At 45.5% G+C, this 14,246-nt stretch overlaps 1 protein-coding gene across 1 annotated transcript in view; it reads left to right on the top strand.

Annotated features, from left to right (window-relative positions):
• Positions 1-14,246, top strand: part of dnajc17 (DnaJ (Hsp40) homolog, subfamily C, member 17) — a 50,673-nt gene that overhangs the window by 6,551 nt on the left and 29,876 nt on the right. The window contains exons 2-5 of the mRNA XM_042338041.1: positions 10,336-10,405; positions 11,734-11,792; positions 12,930-13,017; positions 13,451-13,527. Of these exons, the coding sequence (XP_042193975.1) occupies positions 10,336-10,405; positions 11,734-11,792; positions 12,930-13,017; positions 13,451-13,527 (294 nt within the window). The remainder of the gene's footprint in view (positions 1-10,335; positions 10,406-11,733; positions 11,793-12,929; positions 13,018-13,450; positions 13,528-14,246) is intronic.

The raw sequence follows: 14,246 nt of genomic DNA, 5'->3' as shown, positions 1-14,246 counted from the left end.
CCCACACACGCAACCCATTGCCCTGAACTCTGATAGTAGTTGGCACAAGTCAGCTGCACTGGCATTATTGGCAGTTTGGGAGCTGCAAACTCAACAAAAAGCAGCGAAAGATCCTGCTTTGGACCGCACACAGGGACCAGAAATAACTTGTACTTACACTGAAATTTGCAACTCGTGTTGAAACGCACATCTTCAACCTTTGCCTGTAGTCATCTCTCCTTCCCATCTGCTGGGTAGCACCATCTCTATATCACTATAAAGCACTTTGAGATGTTGCCCCAGGTGGCAGCGCTATGTAAATGTAACCGTTCATTGCCTTCATATATAATAAATATCTTGAAGCTTCAGAGGGGACATAAGGAGACACCGCAAAAAAGAAAATTTATTGGTGTCAACCAACGAGATGCATGTTGAAGAGGTCTGAAGGTGGGGAGAAAAAGGTCAAGACAGAGAGTTGGGACAGTTTCAGAGTGTGGGAGCTGAAGGCTGGGTCATTTCAACTCCTGTACTACCTGTTTCTCTTACACTACTTCCTAAACTTCCCCTCCGGCCTGATCGTAAAATCCTACAGGGTGTTCACAAATTCCAGTTACCCCCCAATGTGTTTTTTATATGCAGTGCACTAACCAATAATAGAATTATGATAATTGTATTTGGAGTTACTTAATTGTATTCAGTCCAAGTTAACTGTATTTAGACATCCAGAGGATTGGTGTGTGTGTGTGTGTGTGTGTGTGTGAGCGCCCTCATTTTCATAGCAAGCTAATGATTCATCGCCATGTTCGGAGCCACATATTCCGTAATGTGTGAAGTAACAAGGGAGCTACAGGTATTTGTTACACTCGACTCACCTGCAACAGAAAATAAAAATTCATTGTAAGAAAAAAAAGGGGTGTAACAAGACTTTGTAAACACCCGATGGAATGTTCCAGAAACAGGCTGTTCAGACCACCCAGTCTATCCTCTTCCACCTCAGGTTATAAAAGCTTACCCTGTAATATTTGGCGGGGTGCTGGGTAGTGTAATGAGCTAGCAGACTGTCTGATTGCCTTAGGATCCTACCTTCAGTTCCAGCCTTTGGCTGACACGTTACGAACACTTGTGAGATTTGTTTCCAATCTGAATTTAATGGAACTGAGCCCACAGAGTATGATTACTGTGCTTAATTGTACTAAATTAGCCATGACTGAGGGAGTTAAGGGGACGACTGTTGCAGGGGCTGGCGCGGGGCACAATAAAAAAACAACCCCCAAATAAAATCGGTTTGTTTGTGGGACATTGCTTTTGCAGTGTTTTGCCCATAAAATACAGTCAATCCACTTTACAGTATTTCCTGTGAAGCGCTTTAAGATGTCTCTGATACGAGCAACAAATTACATTTGGAAACGTCTTTCATGTCAGGAGGATGCCCCAAGGCGTTGAGAAGATGCTTTACCAAATGCAAGGATCATTTATTATTACTGACTCAATACTTAGCTGCGAAACCAGCACTTGCCGTGACCCACTCCTGTGAAGTGTGCTGTACGTGACTTTGTGAGGTGGGTTTATTGGGAGTCTCTGGCTGAAGTCCAGGCCTATGCGTGTGAGCCGCAATACAGGAAACGTCTCAGTGCCACTCAGCGGGATTGTGTACTTTAAGTGGGCTTTCCTGTATATTTGTCCTGGACATGAACTGATTATTGTGATAAGATGATTTGGCGGATTTAACTCCTTCCCTCCCACAAGGCTCTCCTGCATCTGAATTGGGCATTGCCAACGCTATAGTTTGTGCAGAATCCACTTTATCACATTTCATTCTAAATGCTATTTTTTGCTTCTTTTATGAAAGAGAAGGATGTTTCTTGGCAAAGTGGCACTTATTTCCAAGTCCCAATTCAGTCTGTTTCCTTACTCTGGTTCTTTCTCCAACTTTGAGCACCTCACATTCTTCTGGTCTCAACCAGAGCCTGTTACATTATTTCTCTTTCCCTTCTCCTCCATGAAAACCACCTTCTGCTCCCTACCCCATCCCACACCACAACTTCCTCTCCTGACACCCATACTAGCCAGTGTATCAACCTCTTCCTCTCCACTGGTACAGTAACCCCCCCCACTTTTCAAGTTGCAGTCATTGCCCCCTCCTCACCCAGGATACCTTCACTGATCCCTCTATGCTCTCCTGCTACCGACCCACCTCCAACCTGCACTTCCTCTCCAAGTTGCTGGAACAAGTCATTACCTCTCAGCTTCATTCTTCCTCTCGCACCATCCTCTAATCTGATTTCTGTCCTGACCATCAGTCTACTGAGACAGCCCTGGTTAAAGATGCCAAAGTTCTCATCATCTGCTTCCAGGACTCCGTTTGCCTCCTGGTTCATAACCTTTCTACTGGCTTTACATGGTCAATGACTCTATCATCTCCACCATCTCTCCTCCCTGCTCCATCTCCGTGGTTCTGTCTTTTTCTGGTTTCACTCTTGCTTTTCTCAAAGAGTTTTTTATTTTGTCTCTTCCGTCGACCTGCCTGGATACCCATTCCACCTCAAAGAACCCCTTCCCTTCCTTCCTGACTTAAGACAAGTCATTTTGCCCATGCTTTCACAGCCAACTTACTTTCTCCCCCCACCTCCAAGCTTGAGCTCCAAGTTAGCTGTGTGAAGTATTTTGAGATGTGCTCCCAATGTGAAAAGAATTACATATAAGTATAAATTGTTGTTGTTGTCCTCATGACAACAGGGATTGTTAAGAATAATACTAATCCTTGCATATCCCCTTCCCAGATTCTTAGAGAAATTCTTCATTGGGTTGTGTCGCTTCTCCCTGGATGTTAATGGGTTACTTTGGGTGTTAATGGGTTAATCAGACAATCGTGAATGATCACATCTTAAATATCATCTAAAGTAACCCATTAACATCCAGGTAATAAACCCATTGAAGAGTTCCCTAAGATGATGGGGAGGGGAATTGTTAAGCGGTCGACCAAAGGTACAAGGGATTTTAGGAGAGAGTTCAAGAGAACGGTGTGGTGGGTGTGGGGGGTGCAAAGCTGTCAGCTTGGTTGCTCTCTCTTTCTGAGTCTTGTTTTTACACTCAAATAGTGCTGGGGTGTGCTGCATTGCCGGAGGTGCCGCCCTTCAGATAAGATATGAAACCGAGGTCCCATCTGCCTGTTCAGGTAGACATTAAAGCTCATAAAGAAAAGGGAGTTTTTTCCCAGTGCCCTGGCTAACAATCCCCCGGATAAAATTGGTCATTCATAGCTACTATGTGGGATACTTCTGTCCAAATACAGTCACTTCACTTTACAGTAAAATCCTGTGAAGCTTTGAGGCATCTCGACCATGTGATCAGGCATATCAAATGCAGAGATTATTATTCTTGACTGAAAGCTCAGCCACGAACAGCAAGATAGTCAGGAATAAGCACTAGACCGGAGTTGGGGAAGAGGGTATGAGTAGATGAACAGGGCTGGAGGAAATTACTGAGGTCAGGAGGGGCAAGATCGGAAAGGAATTGGTTGTGAAATAATTCACAAAAATTACAAAATGATATTTGTATAGCGCCTTTCACATCGGGAGGACGTGAAACAGCGCTAACTTCCCCAGACCAGCAACCTGTGACTTGATGGGCACAAAAAATAAAAGTCTACTTAGAGGATTTATAAGGAAGTTAAAAAAGTCAATTGCTGGTCCAGAAACACCAGCGATTGAGAGGAAGTGTCTGCAGAGTTTGTGACCATTACACATTTTCTAAATATAATCGCGTTATGCTTTTGTGTCCCCAATATTAATACACTGGTACAAATAGCTTCCCCTTCCTTTAATCAACCTCGTCCGTGCTGGCATCATGCCATCGGTTGGAAGATTGTATACAGGGCACCAGACTAAAAGCATCTTTTTGCTGTGGTCAGCATGGCTCAGTTGATAACAGTCTCATCTCTGGATCGAGCTCCCTCCATGTCAACTCTTTGAGCTCACATCAATCTGTCTATCAACCTGTCTGGTCCCTCCGCTCAGCAGGCTGTGGTGCTCCACGTCCCCCGCCTGGCCCACCCCATCTTTGGCAGTCGGGCTTTCAGCCTTTCTGCCTCCACCCCATGGAACTCCCTCCCACATTCCCTTCACCTCGCTCCTTTCCTTGCCTCCTTCAAGGTGTGTCTCAAAATCCTCCTCTTTGACCGAGCCATCAGCCACCCTCCTACCCTCCCTGCCTTCCACTTTCCCCAATCCTGAATCCCAGCTCAGGTCTAAATCCCTGGATGTTCAGCGCCTTGGGGCAACCTCCCGACGTGAAAGACACTCTACAGATGTTATTTTGCATTGTATTGTAAGATGACATTCAAATGCTACTACAGTGACACCAGGGGAGCACTGATTTGTCAAAGGTGATAAACCCATGGCCTATCTGCCTGGTGAGGTGGGTGTTAAAGATCTTACGATACTGTTTGAAAGGAGAAAGGAGTTTGACCATGTGTACTGGCCAACAATCTCCCAAATACAATAGGTTATCACCACTTCACAGATGCTTGCAGGGCCTCACAGTGTCAAAAATGCTACAGCTACAAAGTAAATGTGAAGCCACAAAAAGTGCAAGTTTTTTTTTGCAATGAGATAAGGATGATCTCCTTACCTCCTGCTCTTCACCCTCCATCCCCCCTCTCCCCCTACCGGAGCTGTTCAGAAAGGGAGAAATATCCTAATCCCTCAGATTGTCCTACTCATCCAGAAATTGTGGCCTCTGGCTATCCTCCCAAGATTACCTAATTATGTTTACAATCAAAAACAATTGCTCAGGCCAGGGATGATGATGTGATTGGGAAGTACAACATTCAGTGGTTTGTGTTAACCAGAGGAAGAGCTTTCATCCCAGGCCAGGATCAGTGGTTGTGCTTTGTTGTCAGAAGCTGGAGCAAGGGCTCAGAATGCAACCCAGATGAGTGGCATTGGTCCTAATCCCAGGATCCAACTAAAAGCTCTCATTGTCCCAGAGTCACTTGTGCAATTAAGCAACAGCCTGTTCAAGCGAAGTTCCTTTACGATTCAGTGCAGGGAAACAGTTTGCTTTTTATTCATGTATTTATTGCTAGAAATTTGCAGCACTGAAGGAGCCCATTCTGTCAGTGCCATGTCTTCTGTGTTTTTCAAGTCTCCATTTTTATATTACCACTTACCTCCTATACCTTTAACTTGATCCCAGTAGATCGAGTTGAAAACCCCAGAGAATCGAGCTTAAGATTCTCATCCTCACTTTCAAAGCCCTCCATGGTCTTGCTCCTCCCTATCTCCCTTATCTTTTCCGCTCCCTCTGCTCGGGGGGCACTGGCCTGCTCCAAGTCTGTCCCACCATTGACGGTCAGACCTTCAGCTTTTTTGCTTCCACCCTATGGAACTTCATCCCAGAATCCCTCCGCCCGGAGTTCAACTCATGACAAGTCTCTGAGCAAAGAGCTTCCTTCCTCTCACTGATTCTCCACTAACAATCCTAACATTGTGCTCCCTAGTCACCCGTTCCCCAACTAGAGGCAATAAATTTTCCCTTTTTACCTTGTTGTGCTTGTTAAGAACTTTTGAAACCCCCAATCACATCCCTTCTCAATCTTTATTTCAGTGGAATTTATTTGTTTTGCACTTCTCATCAGGTCCCAGTCCTTTACCATTAGCTTTTTGATCCACCACTGCAGTAGGACAATAATGTGCCACAAGATAGATGACCTGTAGTGGGAGCACAAACTACACAGCGGAAGACTGGAAGCTCATGAGTTTTGGATACGAATTGTTACATCAGCAACAACATTTGCTATTGTTAAAATCATAATTTTGAAAAACTCCCCAAATTACAAGAGGGATTCGGATGACGGAGGCTCTTTGGCCACGTTGATCTCATCCTTGCAGAATAAGAAGGATCTCCTAGCTGCCTCAATGTTGCGTGCCTAGTAAAGGAATATTGGAATCAATCCAATCCTCTGTGGCAGTCTTGGTAATCCAATTCCTCAGCCAGATGGATCCTCATTATTCCAGGGCACAGTTGATGACGTAAACTAGCCTGTCGCGTATCTGCAGGACTTGCAGAAACTTGGAGCTGGGATTCCTCCCACTTGACTCCTCTTAATGCTGCTGGCCAAACTCCAGCCGGTAATAACTTTTGCATTTGATATTGTGCCATATATCACATTGTCGAAAGTAATAATAATAATAATAATAATCCTTGCATTTGATATAGCGCTTTTCAGGTCGGGAGGACGTCCCAAAGCGCTTCACAGAACACACTGTAAAGTGAATTGACTGTATATTTGTGGGCGAACGCGGCAGCCAATTGCACACAGCAGTGTCCCACAAACAGTCGTAGATTGAAAATGACCAATTTATTATTGTTTTTGGTTTTGGAGGGATTATTATTAGGCTCTGTGTGGAGTAAGGAAACTTGCCCAAGGTTTCGCCCTGACCTGCCTGGAATTGAACTCAGGTCTCTCGCTTGCAAAGCGAGTGCTCTAACCACTGAGCTACAGGACTCCACGAGTACTCAAAGCGCTTCAATGGGTTTACATGAACAGCCTTGAAGTCAGCAACTAATTTTAATTTGGGGAAGCATTGGCCAGGATACTTGGAAAACCTCTTTCTCTTTTTGCATAGTGCCATAGCTTCTATAACGTCTACCGGAACCTTGGTTTGACGTCTCTTCCAATGGATTGCACTTCCTACAATGCAGCACTCCACAAGCACTGCACTGGAGTGTCAGCGTAGACTTGTGAGTTCAAGTCCCAATATAAGGCTGGAACGCACAATTTTCTGACTCGGAGGCAAGAATGCCACAAAATAAGGCAGTTGTGAGGTCCTCGAGCAAACGTAATTATTATGTCAAACATCTGTGTCTGTCCGGCAAGCCTGGTGGATCTGATAGTATTGTTCCAGGTTTAGTATTGCTCAGTCTCATTTAGCTAGCAGTAAGTAGGAACTGGTTGTTAGTTGATTGGCGGATCGCTTTTCCGGTTGTAATAACTCCTTTCAAAAAAAATTGGTCACTTCAAACCACGACTGTTTGCGGGACATTGCTGTGCACAATTAGCTGCCATGATTCGGCTACAAAATATAGTCAGTTCACTTTACAGTGTACTCTGTGAAATGCTTTGAGACGTCTCAAAGACGTGATACGTTGCTATATCAAATGCAAGGATTATTATTATGGCTATTGAGAGTTATTCTTTTGTGCATTAAGAGCTGACTGTGAGGAGTCCGCATGCGCTGTTTGATTTGCTAGTACAGATCTCTGATGTGCATTGTGTGTGGCGATGACTGGTTGCTTAGCTGCAGTAACTGGCAGGCTTGTCTGTTCTCTGGAGCTTACATGCCAAGTTATAAATGATCCAGTTTCTCCTTCCACAAGCTGAGCAAAGACTAATTTAAAATTTGATAAACATCTGGAAACATGAGGGGAAGTACTCCAGATGTTGAGCGTGTCACTGACTTGGCAATGGTGACCACTGGTTGTTTGGAACGTCCCCAGCTCCAAAAGAGAAACCTGATCAAGTTCAGTAGATCAGCCTAGAGCTGAGCTCGGCCAGACCTGCTCACTGCCACCCAGCAAGAAGGTCCTGGCGATCCTGCCATTCAATCCGGCAAAATTGCTGTACAAAGAAAGAAAGAAGCGAGTGTATTCATTCACTTCCCCAGAATCACTTCCTTATGCCTTAATTCAGCTTTAAACCAGATATAAATTTTAGCTTGTACGATTTTTGTAGACCATCCTAGAATAGGATTACAGACCTCACAGAAAGACCTCAGTCCTTATGTTGGTGCTCACTCACCTACTGGACGGAACTACTCTAATCCCAATTCTCTCCACAAACTGCTTATATTTTTTTTTAAAAATTGGTCAATCCACAACTGGTTGTGGGACACTGCTGTGCGCAATTGGCTGCCGTGTTTCGCCCACAAAATATCAGTCAGTTCACTTTACGGTATATTCTGTGAAGCACTTTGAGACATCTCGAAGACGTGCTAAAGCGCTATATCAAATGCAAGGATTATTATTCTTTTATATTTGTCTTCTTCAGACATGCATCAAATTTATTTTGATTGTTGCTGTGTTCAGCTTCATTTGCCACTCCTGCCAAAGCTGTCTGCTCTCCAGCAACCCTTTGCTTGGCGGCGGTCCTCCACTCAACAGCACAAAGCATGGATAGTGTCCCATCAAGAGCGTCTGTAAGCCAACGGTTCCAAGTAAAACAGAAATGGTTCACAGAGCACATAATGTTTGGTCCCTGGTCTTGGTGCCATGTTTCAATTAATCGTGAAGAGAGGCCCTGGGACTGCCCTCTGATCTCGTTGAAATCATTTCAAGAGGAGTAGAGGTTTAATATTGGATCTGATGATGGTCCAAGTCCTAACTCAAATGATATAATAATATAATAATAATACTTGCATTTGATATAGCGCCTTATCACGTCGTTGAGGCATCTCAAAGCGCTTCAGAGATTATACTGTAAAGTGAATTGACTATATTTTGGGGACGAAACGCAGCAGCCAATTACGCACAGCAGTATCCCACACACAATCGTGGATTGAGTGACCAAATCATTATTATTTTTTTTGATATCTTGAGGTAATGGGATTTACATACATCACAAAATATCAGGGTCTGTTTCCTACCTGCCCTTACCAGGTGACAGAGCCCTAGTGAAGGGCATTATAACAGCGTTTCCTTGTGTTCACCACAGCATCTACAACACGTTCCTCATTACCAGATTTTCTGATTAATTGTAAAGGGATGGGTAGATTTCAATAAACAACCAAGCAGGGTGCTGGGCTGTGTTGCCAACTTAGTTCAGTTCAGATCCCCAGAAGACATGGTCAAGTTGTACAGTGCCAGACTAGCCTGAGAATACCGCATGCAGTTTTGGTTGTAGACACGAGATTGCCCAGTTCCTAGAGGCAGCGCAGAGCAATGAGATAATCCCCAGCTGCATTATCGGAGGTCTTGTTTGTTTGTTTGGACACGGCACTATTAGAAAAGACCAGTTCCTGGTCAAAAATGTTCCAGTTTAAAAAAAAGCTACTCATTCATCTCTTGGCTGCATGTGGAACATTGCTTTCTGCAAAACAGTTGTCACAATCGCTTACTAAAAACGTTCACTACACTTGAAAATAATTGCTGTGAAGTGCACTGACACGCTTCAATACAATAACAGGCTAAAGCAGTGAAGGTCTTTCGTGCTGAAGGCCTTTTTATTTCCAGGCAGGTTTCAGTGTAATCTGCCCCACAGCAAAATGGGTGATTCTTACTGCAGTTCCCAACACAAGCAATGATAATAAGCCAACAGCACATGCCCCACTGTTTGATCACTGTGATTTCTCTGTTCAAAACCACAATTGCAACCAGACCTCAAAGTTCAATTTCTTTTTGGCAAAGTAGCATCGATATTTAATTAGACAAACCTGTTTGTCGCAGAATGGTAACTGATGCTGTTAACCCTCAGAGAGTCAGATAAGGTTGAGATCCAGCCCTATTGGAGGATCTTTGAATTTTTTTTCCCATAAATTCCAAAAGGGAATTGGATGTGTACTTGAAAAAGAAAAAATTGCAAGGCTATGGGAAAACAGTGGGGGAGTGGGACTAATTAGATAGCTCTTTCGAAGAGTCACCACAAGCCCGATGGGCCGAATTGTCTCCATCTGTGCTGCAGGATTCTATAATTCAATAATTTCAAAACTGTCTGTTCCCTTTGAGATGTGCTCCCGATGTGAAAAACACTATATAAATACAAATTGTCCTTTGCTGAGATGTGTTGGGGCTACAATTGGCCTCCTTGTGCCCGATCCATTAGCCAACATTGACTGTCAAACTACAGTCAGCACTCCATGACGCTTCCCAGTTTGTAGAGCGCTATATAAATGTTTTTATTTGGGTCAGTCAGGTACCTGACACATGGGGAAACCTATCACCATGCATAAGAATATCCAAACCAAACTGAGAATTCCATGCATCCCACCTACACATGGAAATTCCAGGGATAGATTGTTGGAAAGTGATGGCACTCTCTCCCTAGAGGACGCATCCTGCTTAGTTAATTCCGGAAAGTATTAGGCACGGGTTGGCAAGAGCCAAGGCTTGGGTACCCCTGCGTGTGTGTTGGAGTAACTGGTGGAGTCTAACTTTCTGGTCTCCAAGAAGAGAGGTGCGTGGGGTCTGGCCTCTGTTTTCAGTCGTCCTTTTCAGGACAGAAGAAGTGGAAATTGGCAAAATAAATTGGCGAAATTGGCGAACCTTTTACTTTATCAAAAATAAAGTAAAAAGTTGTTTTTATTTGCAGGTAGATTGTGATGCCTGATGTGTAGAATTATTTTAATTTTCTGTTGGCAGATTAAGAAAGCGTACAGACAGAAGGCATTGAAATGTCATCCCGACAAAAACCCAGACAATTCCAAAGCAGGTGGGTCAGTGGTGCCTCTAAAATGTACAATAATATCCTTACCTCTCCCCCATCTCATCTCTCTCTGAGAGTCATCACCCCCTTCTCAAAAAACATCCTTGTTTCCTAACTACCGCCCCATCTTCAATCTGCCTTTTCTCTCAGTGGAACAAGTCGTGGCTTCCCAGCTTAGCTGTTTCCTTTCCCAGCACACTCTGCATGAACTCTTCCAATACGGTTTCCGCTCTATCCACAGTACCGAGACTGAGCTGATCAAAGTCATCAATGGCATTCTCTCTACCTGTGACCAGGGCTCTCTCTGTCTCCTCTTTCTTCTCTGCCTCCTTCAACACTGTTGGTCACACTATCCTTCTCCCCTGCCTCTCCTCTCAGGTCCACCTTCATGGTTCTATCCTTTCCTGATTTAGTTCTGAGCTATCCCACTTTGTCTCTTCAAATGGCTTCTGCTACTGCCCCGCTTTGTTGCGTTCCTCAGGGCTTCATCGTCAGTCCTCTCTGGTTTAATATCTACTAGTTTGACAATGTTCTCGTGGAGGCAGTGCAAAACCTCATTACCTTGTTTGACTCCCAACTGCCCTTTGGACCTCAGCTTCCTCCCTGCCATAGCCTGCTTCTGCCACTACCTCTCCCCTCGAGCTGCTGAGACCCTAATCCACACATTCAGCATGTCCAGCTTTGACTACTGCAACAACTGATGCTGCACCAACTCTCCGCTCGCTGGACTACCCAGCTCTTCTCTTCACAAGCTGCAGACTATCCAGAGCTCTGCAGCTTGCGTCCTTCCTGCACTAGGCTCCGCAAGTCTATCAGCCCCACTCCTCACCCTGCTCTAATGGCTCCCCATCTCTCAGGATTGAGTTCAAGGTCCTCATTCCCACCTTTAAATCCCTCCATGGTCTCACCCTAGCCTATCTCTGCAACTTCCTCAAAACCTACCAATCTGACTGTTCCCTCCACTCAGCAGTCACTGGCTTGCTCCTTGTGCCTTGATCCATCATCAATGGTCAGGCTTTCAGCGTATCTGCGTCCACTCTCTGGATCTTCATACCATAGTCCCTACAACGCACCCCTTCCCTCGCCTCCTTCAAGATCGATTTCAAAATCTTCCTCTTTGACTGCGCCTTCGGTTGTCTTTCCTTCCCAGTCCCACACCCACATCTCGGATGAAAACCTTGGATTGTCCAATGCCTTGGGATGCCCTCCCGACGACGCGACTGCCGCTATATAACGTAAATTTGCTGTTGTTGCTGATTTCATTCTTTCACATTCTATGTCCAATGTTTCCGTCCTCTCACTCATACTCTGCCTTTTGTTTTCTGGGTTTGCAGCCGATCTTTTCCATCAGTTGTCCCAGGCACTGGAAGTTCTGACAGATGCAGCAGCCAAGGTAAGAGGAGCTGGTGTGATGCACTGACAGCATGAGTAGAACGTTTAATCTCAACTGGGAACTGTATTGAGAATTAAATGCAGAATCCATTCGGCGCTATACAAATGTAATTTTGTTGTTGTTGTTACAGGTTGTCAGCCCCCCCCACCCCATGACAGCTACTCACAGTCCAAGCTAACATGTCAGTATAGTGCTGTGAGTTCACTGCATTGTCGGAGGTTCCATCATTCAGTTACGAGTTTAAACTAACAACAACAACAACAAAATTACATTTATAGAGCTCACGTCTGGAGGACGTCCCAAGGCGAGGGACAGTTAGGGGTCAGGACCCGAGCATGGGGGAGGGGTGGGGTAGGGGTGAGGGAAGTCAGAGAGGTGGGAGGGCGACTGAAGGCACGATCGAAGAGGAGGGTCTTGAGACTGGCCTTGAAGGAGGCAAGGGAGAAAGCGAGGCAAAGGGACCGTGGGATGGAGTTCCAGAATGTGGGGGCAGAGAGGCTGAAAGCCCGGCCACCGATGGAGCAGGCTGGAGCCCGCTGAACGGACGGAGCGGGCAGGTTGGCAGGGAGTCAGAGGTCAGAGAGGTAGGAGGGGCCAAGTCCATGGATGGCCTTGAAAATGAGGACGAGGATCTTGAATTCGATCCTCTGGGGGATGGGGAGCCAGTAGAGTTGGGCGAGGATGGGAGTGATGGGGTCGTGGAGCCAGGTGCACGAGAGTACACAAGCTGCAGAGTTTTGGATGATCTGCTGCCTGTGAAGGGAAGAGTTGGGAAGGCCGATGAGGAGGGAGCCTTGATGTGACGAATGCGTGGGTGAGGATCCCGTCTGCTGTTCAGGTGGACGATAAAGGTCCCAATACACTGTTCAAAAAGTGAAGGGAGTTTCAACAATCCCCCACATAACCTGGTCATTCACTTTGTGACTCTTTGTGGACATTGTTGTGTACATATTGGCTGCTGCTTTCACCTGTGGGTAGCTGGTTCTCCAGATATACAGTATAAACTCACAGTCTGATCATCCCTCTGTGTAAATGTATACAACAGGTTTGCAGGATTCAAACTGAAGCTGTACATCGCTCTTTTCCCTTCTGTACAATATGCACGTGCTGACTTTGTCCTTTGCTCCCCTCTTTAAGGCGGCCTATGATCAGATCAGAAAAGCTAAGAAGCAGGCAGCTGAGAGAACCCGGAAACTCGACGATAAGAGAAAGAAGGTGAAGCTCGGTAAGTGAGGAGCTAACGGTGACTTGTCCCCGCCGGTAAAGCAGCAGCAGCTTGAGGGAGAATGTGAGTAATCACCAAGTAGTGGGACATAGGTTTGGGCTAGTGAACCCCAAGAACCTCCAAGCTGCCCAACTCTCCCTGAGCCAAGGGGAGGTCAGATGCTTCTGATTGGCTTAATGGGTTGTTTTGCACCTCTGGGTTAGAAGATCAAAGCCCCCTTTCAGGATTTAGCTCACAGACAATCTGATACTCTAGCACAGGTTAGGGGCCGTGTCCCACTCACTATCATGGATTCCCGTGACCCCTTCACACACGTGATAAGTACCTTTCCCACCCAGTACTGGGACACATGTGTGATGGTCAGTTTGCCCAACCACATCCCCTGTCAAACCTGACACCGGTATCGATGAGTGACACAACTGTTTAATTTCAGACTTGGAAGCCCGGGAAAGAGAAGCCCAGCTGAACGAAGAAGACGAGATTAAGATTACAAAGAGTTTAGATGAAGTGGTGAGTGGAGGAGGCACAATCTATCTGAATTTTACAGCGTTTAAGCCAGCATCTCACCTTCCACTAACCTGGTAATGTGTTCAAACCAATGATTACCTCGTGTGTAAGGACCATGGGTTATTTTTTTACTGATTTTCATTGATAAATATATTTTTGGAGGATGGTCAGTTGGTAAAAAAACAAATAATTTTCACCTGAATTTCATTTTTAAAACCCATTTTGTCCCCAGAGAGTGTGATGATGCACACACGCCTCCTGTCACTTCTATCCACGCTGTCAGTTCCAGGAATGTGCTCAAATCACAGTGTACAAAATACATCACAAGTTACAATCAAGAAATGGGGGGGAGGGAGGTTGTTTTACCCGCCCTCTTCTGATTTCCCCCTCATTTTTGACATAACAACAACATTTATGTAATAGTATATAAAAAGGATTTATATAGCGCCCTCCACACTGGAAGGCGTCTCAGAGCGCTTTACAGTAACGGATCCCGGTGCCGAGCCAGGGGGAGTGGGGGGAAGGTGACCAAAGGTATGGTCGAAGCGAAGGGTCTTCAGCAGGGACCTGAAAATAGGAAGCGAGAGAGCGAGGCGAAGGGAGTGAGGAAGGGAATTCCAGAGCCTCGGGGCATAGTGGCTGAAGGCACGGCTGCCAAGGGTGGAGCAGAGGACTCGGGGAACGAGGAGGAGGCCAGATCCGGAGGAACAAAGATAACAGAT

The sequence above is a fragment of the Callorhinchus milii genome, unplaced genomic scaffold (assembly GCF_018977255.1).
Source record: "Callorhinchus milii isolate IMCB2004 unplaced genomic scaffold, IMCB_Cmil_1.0 Scaffold9, whole genome shotgun sequence".
NCBI classification, from domain to species: Eukaryota; Metazoa; Chordata; class Chondrichthyes; order Chimaeriformes; family Callorhinchidae; genus Callorhinchus; species Callorhinchus milii.
The sequence above is the reverse complement of the archived record's forward strand: the minus strand, read 5'-3'. Positions and strand labels throughout refer to the sequence as shown.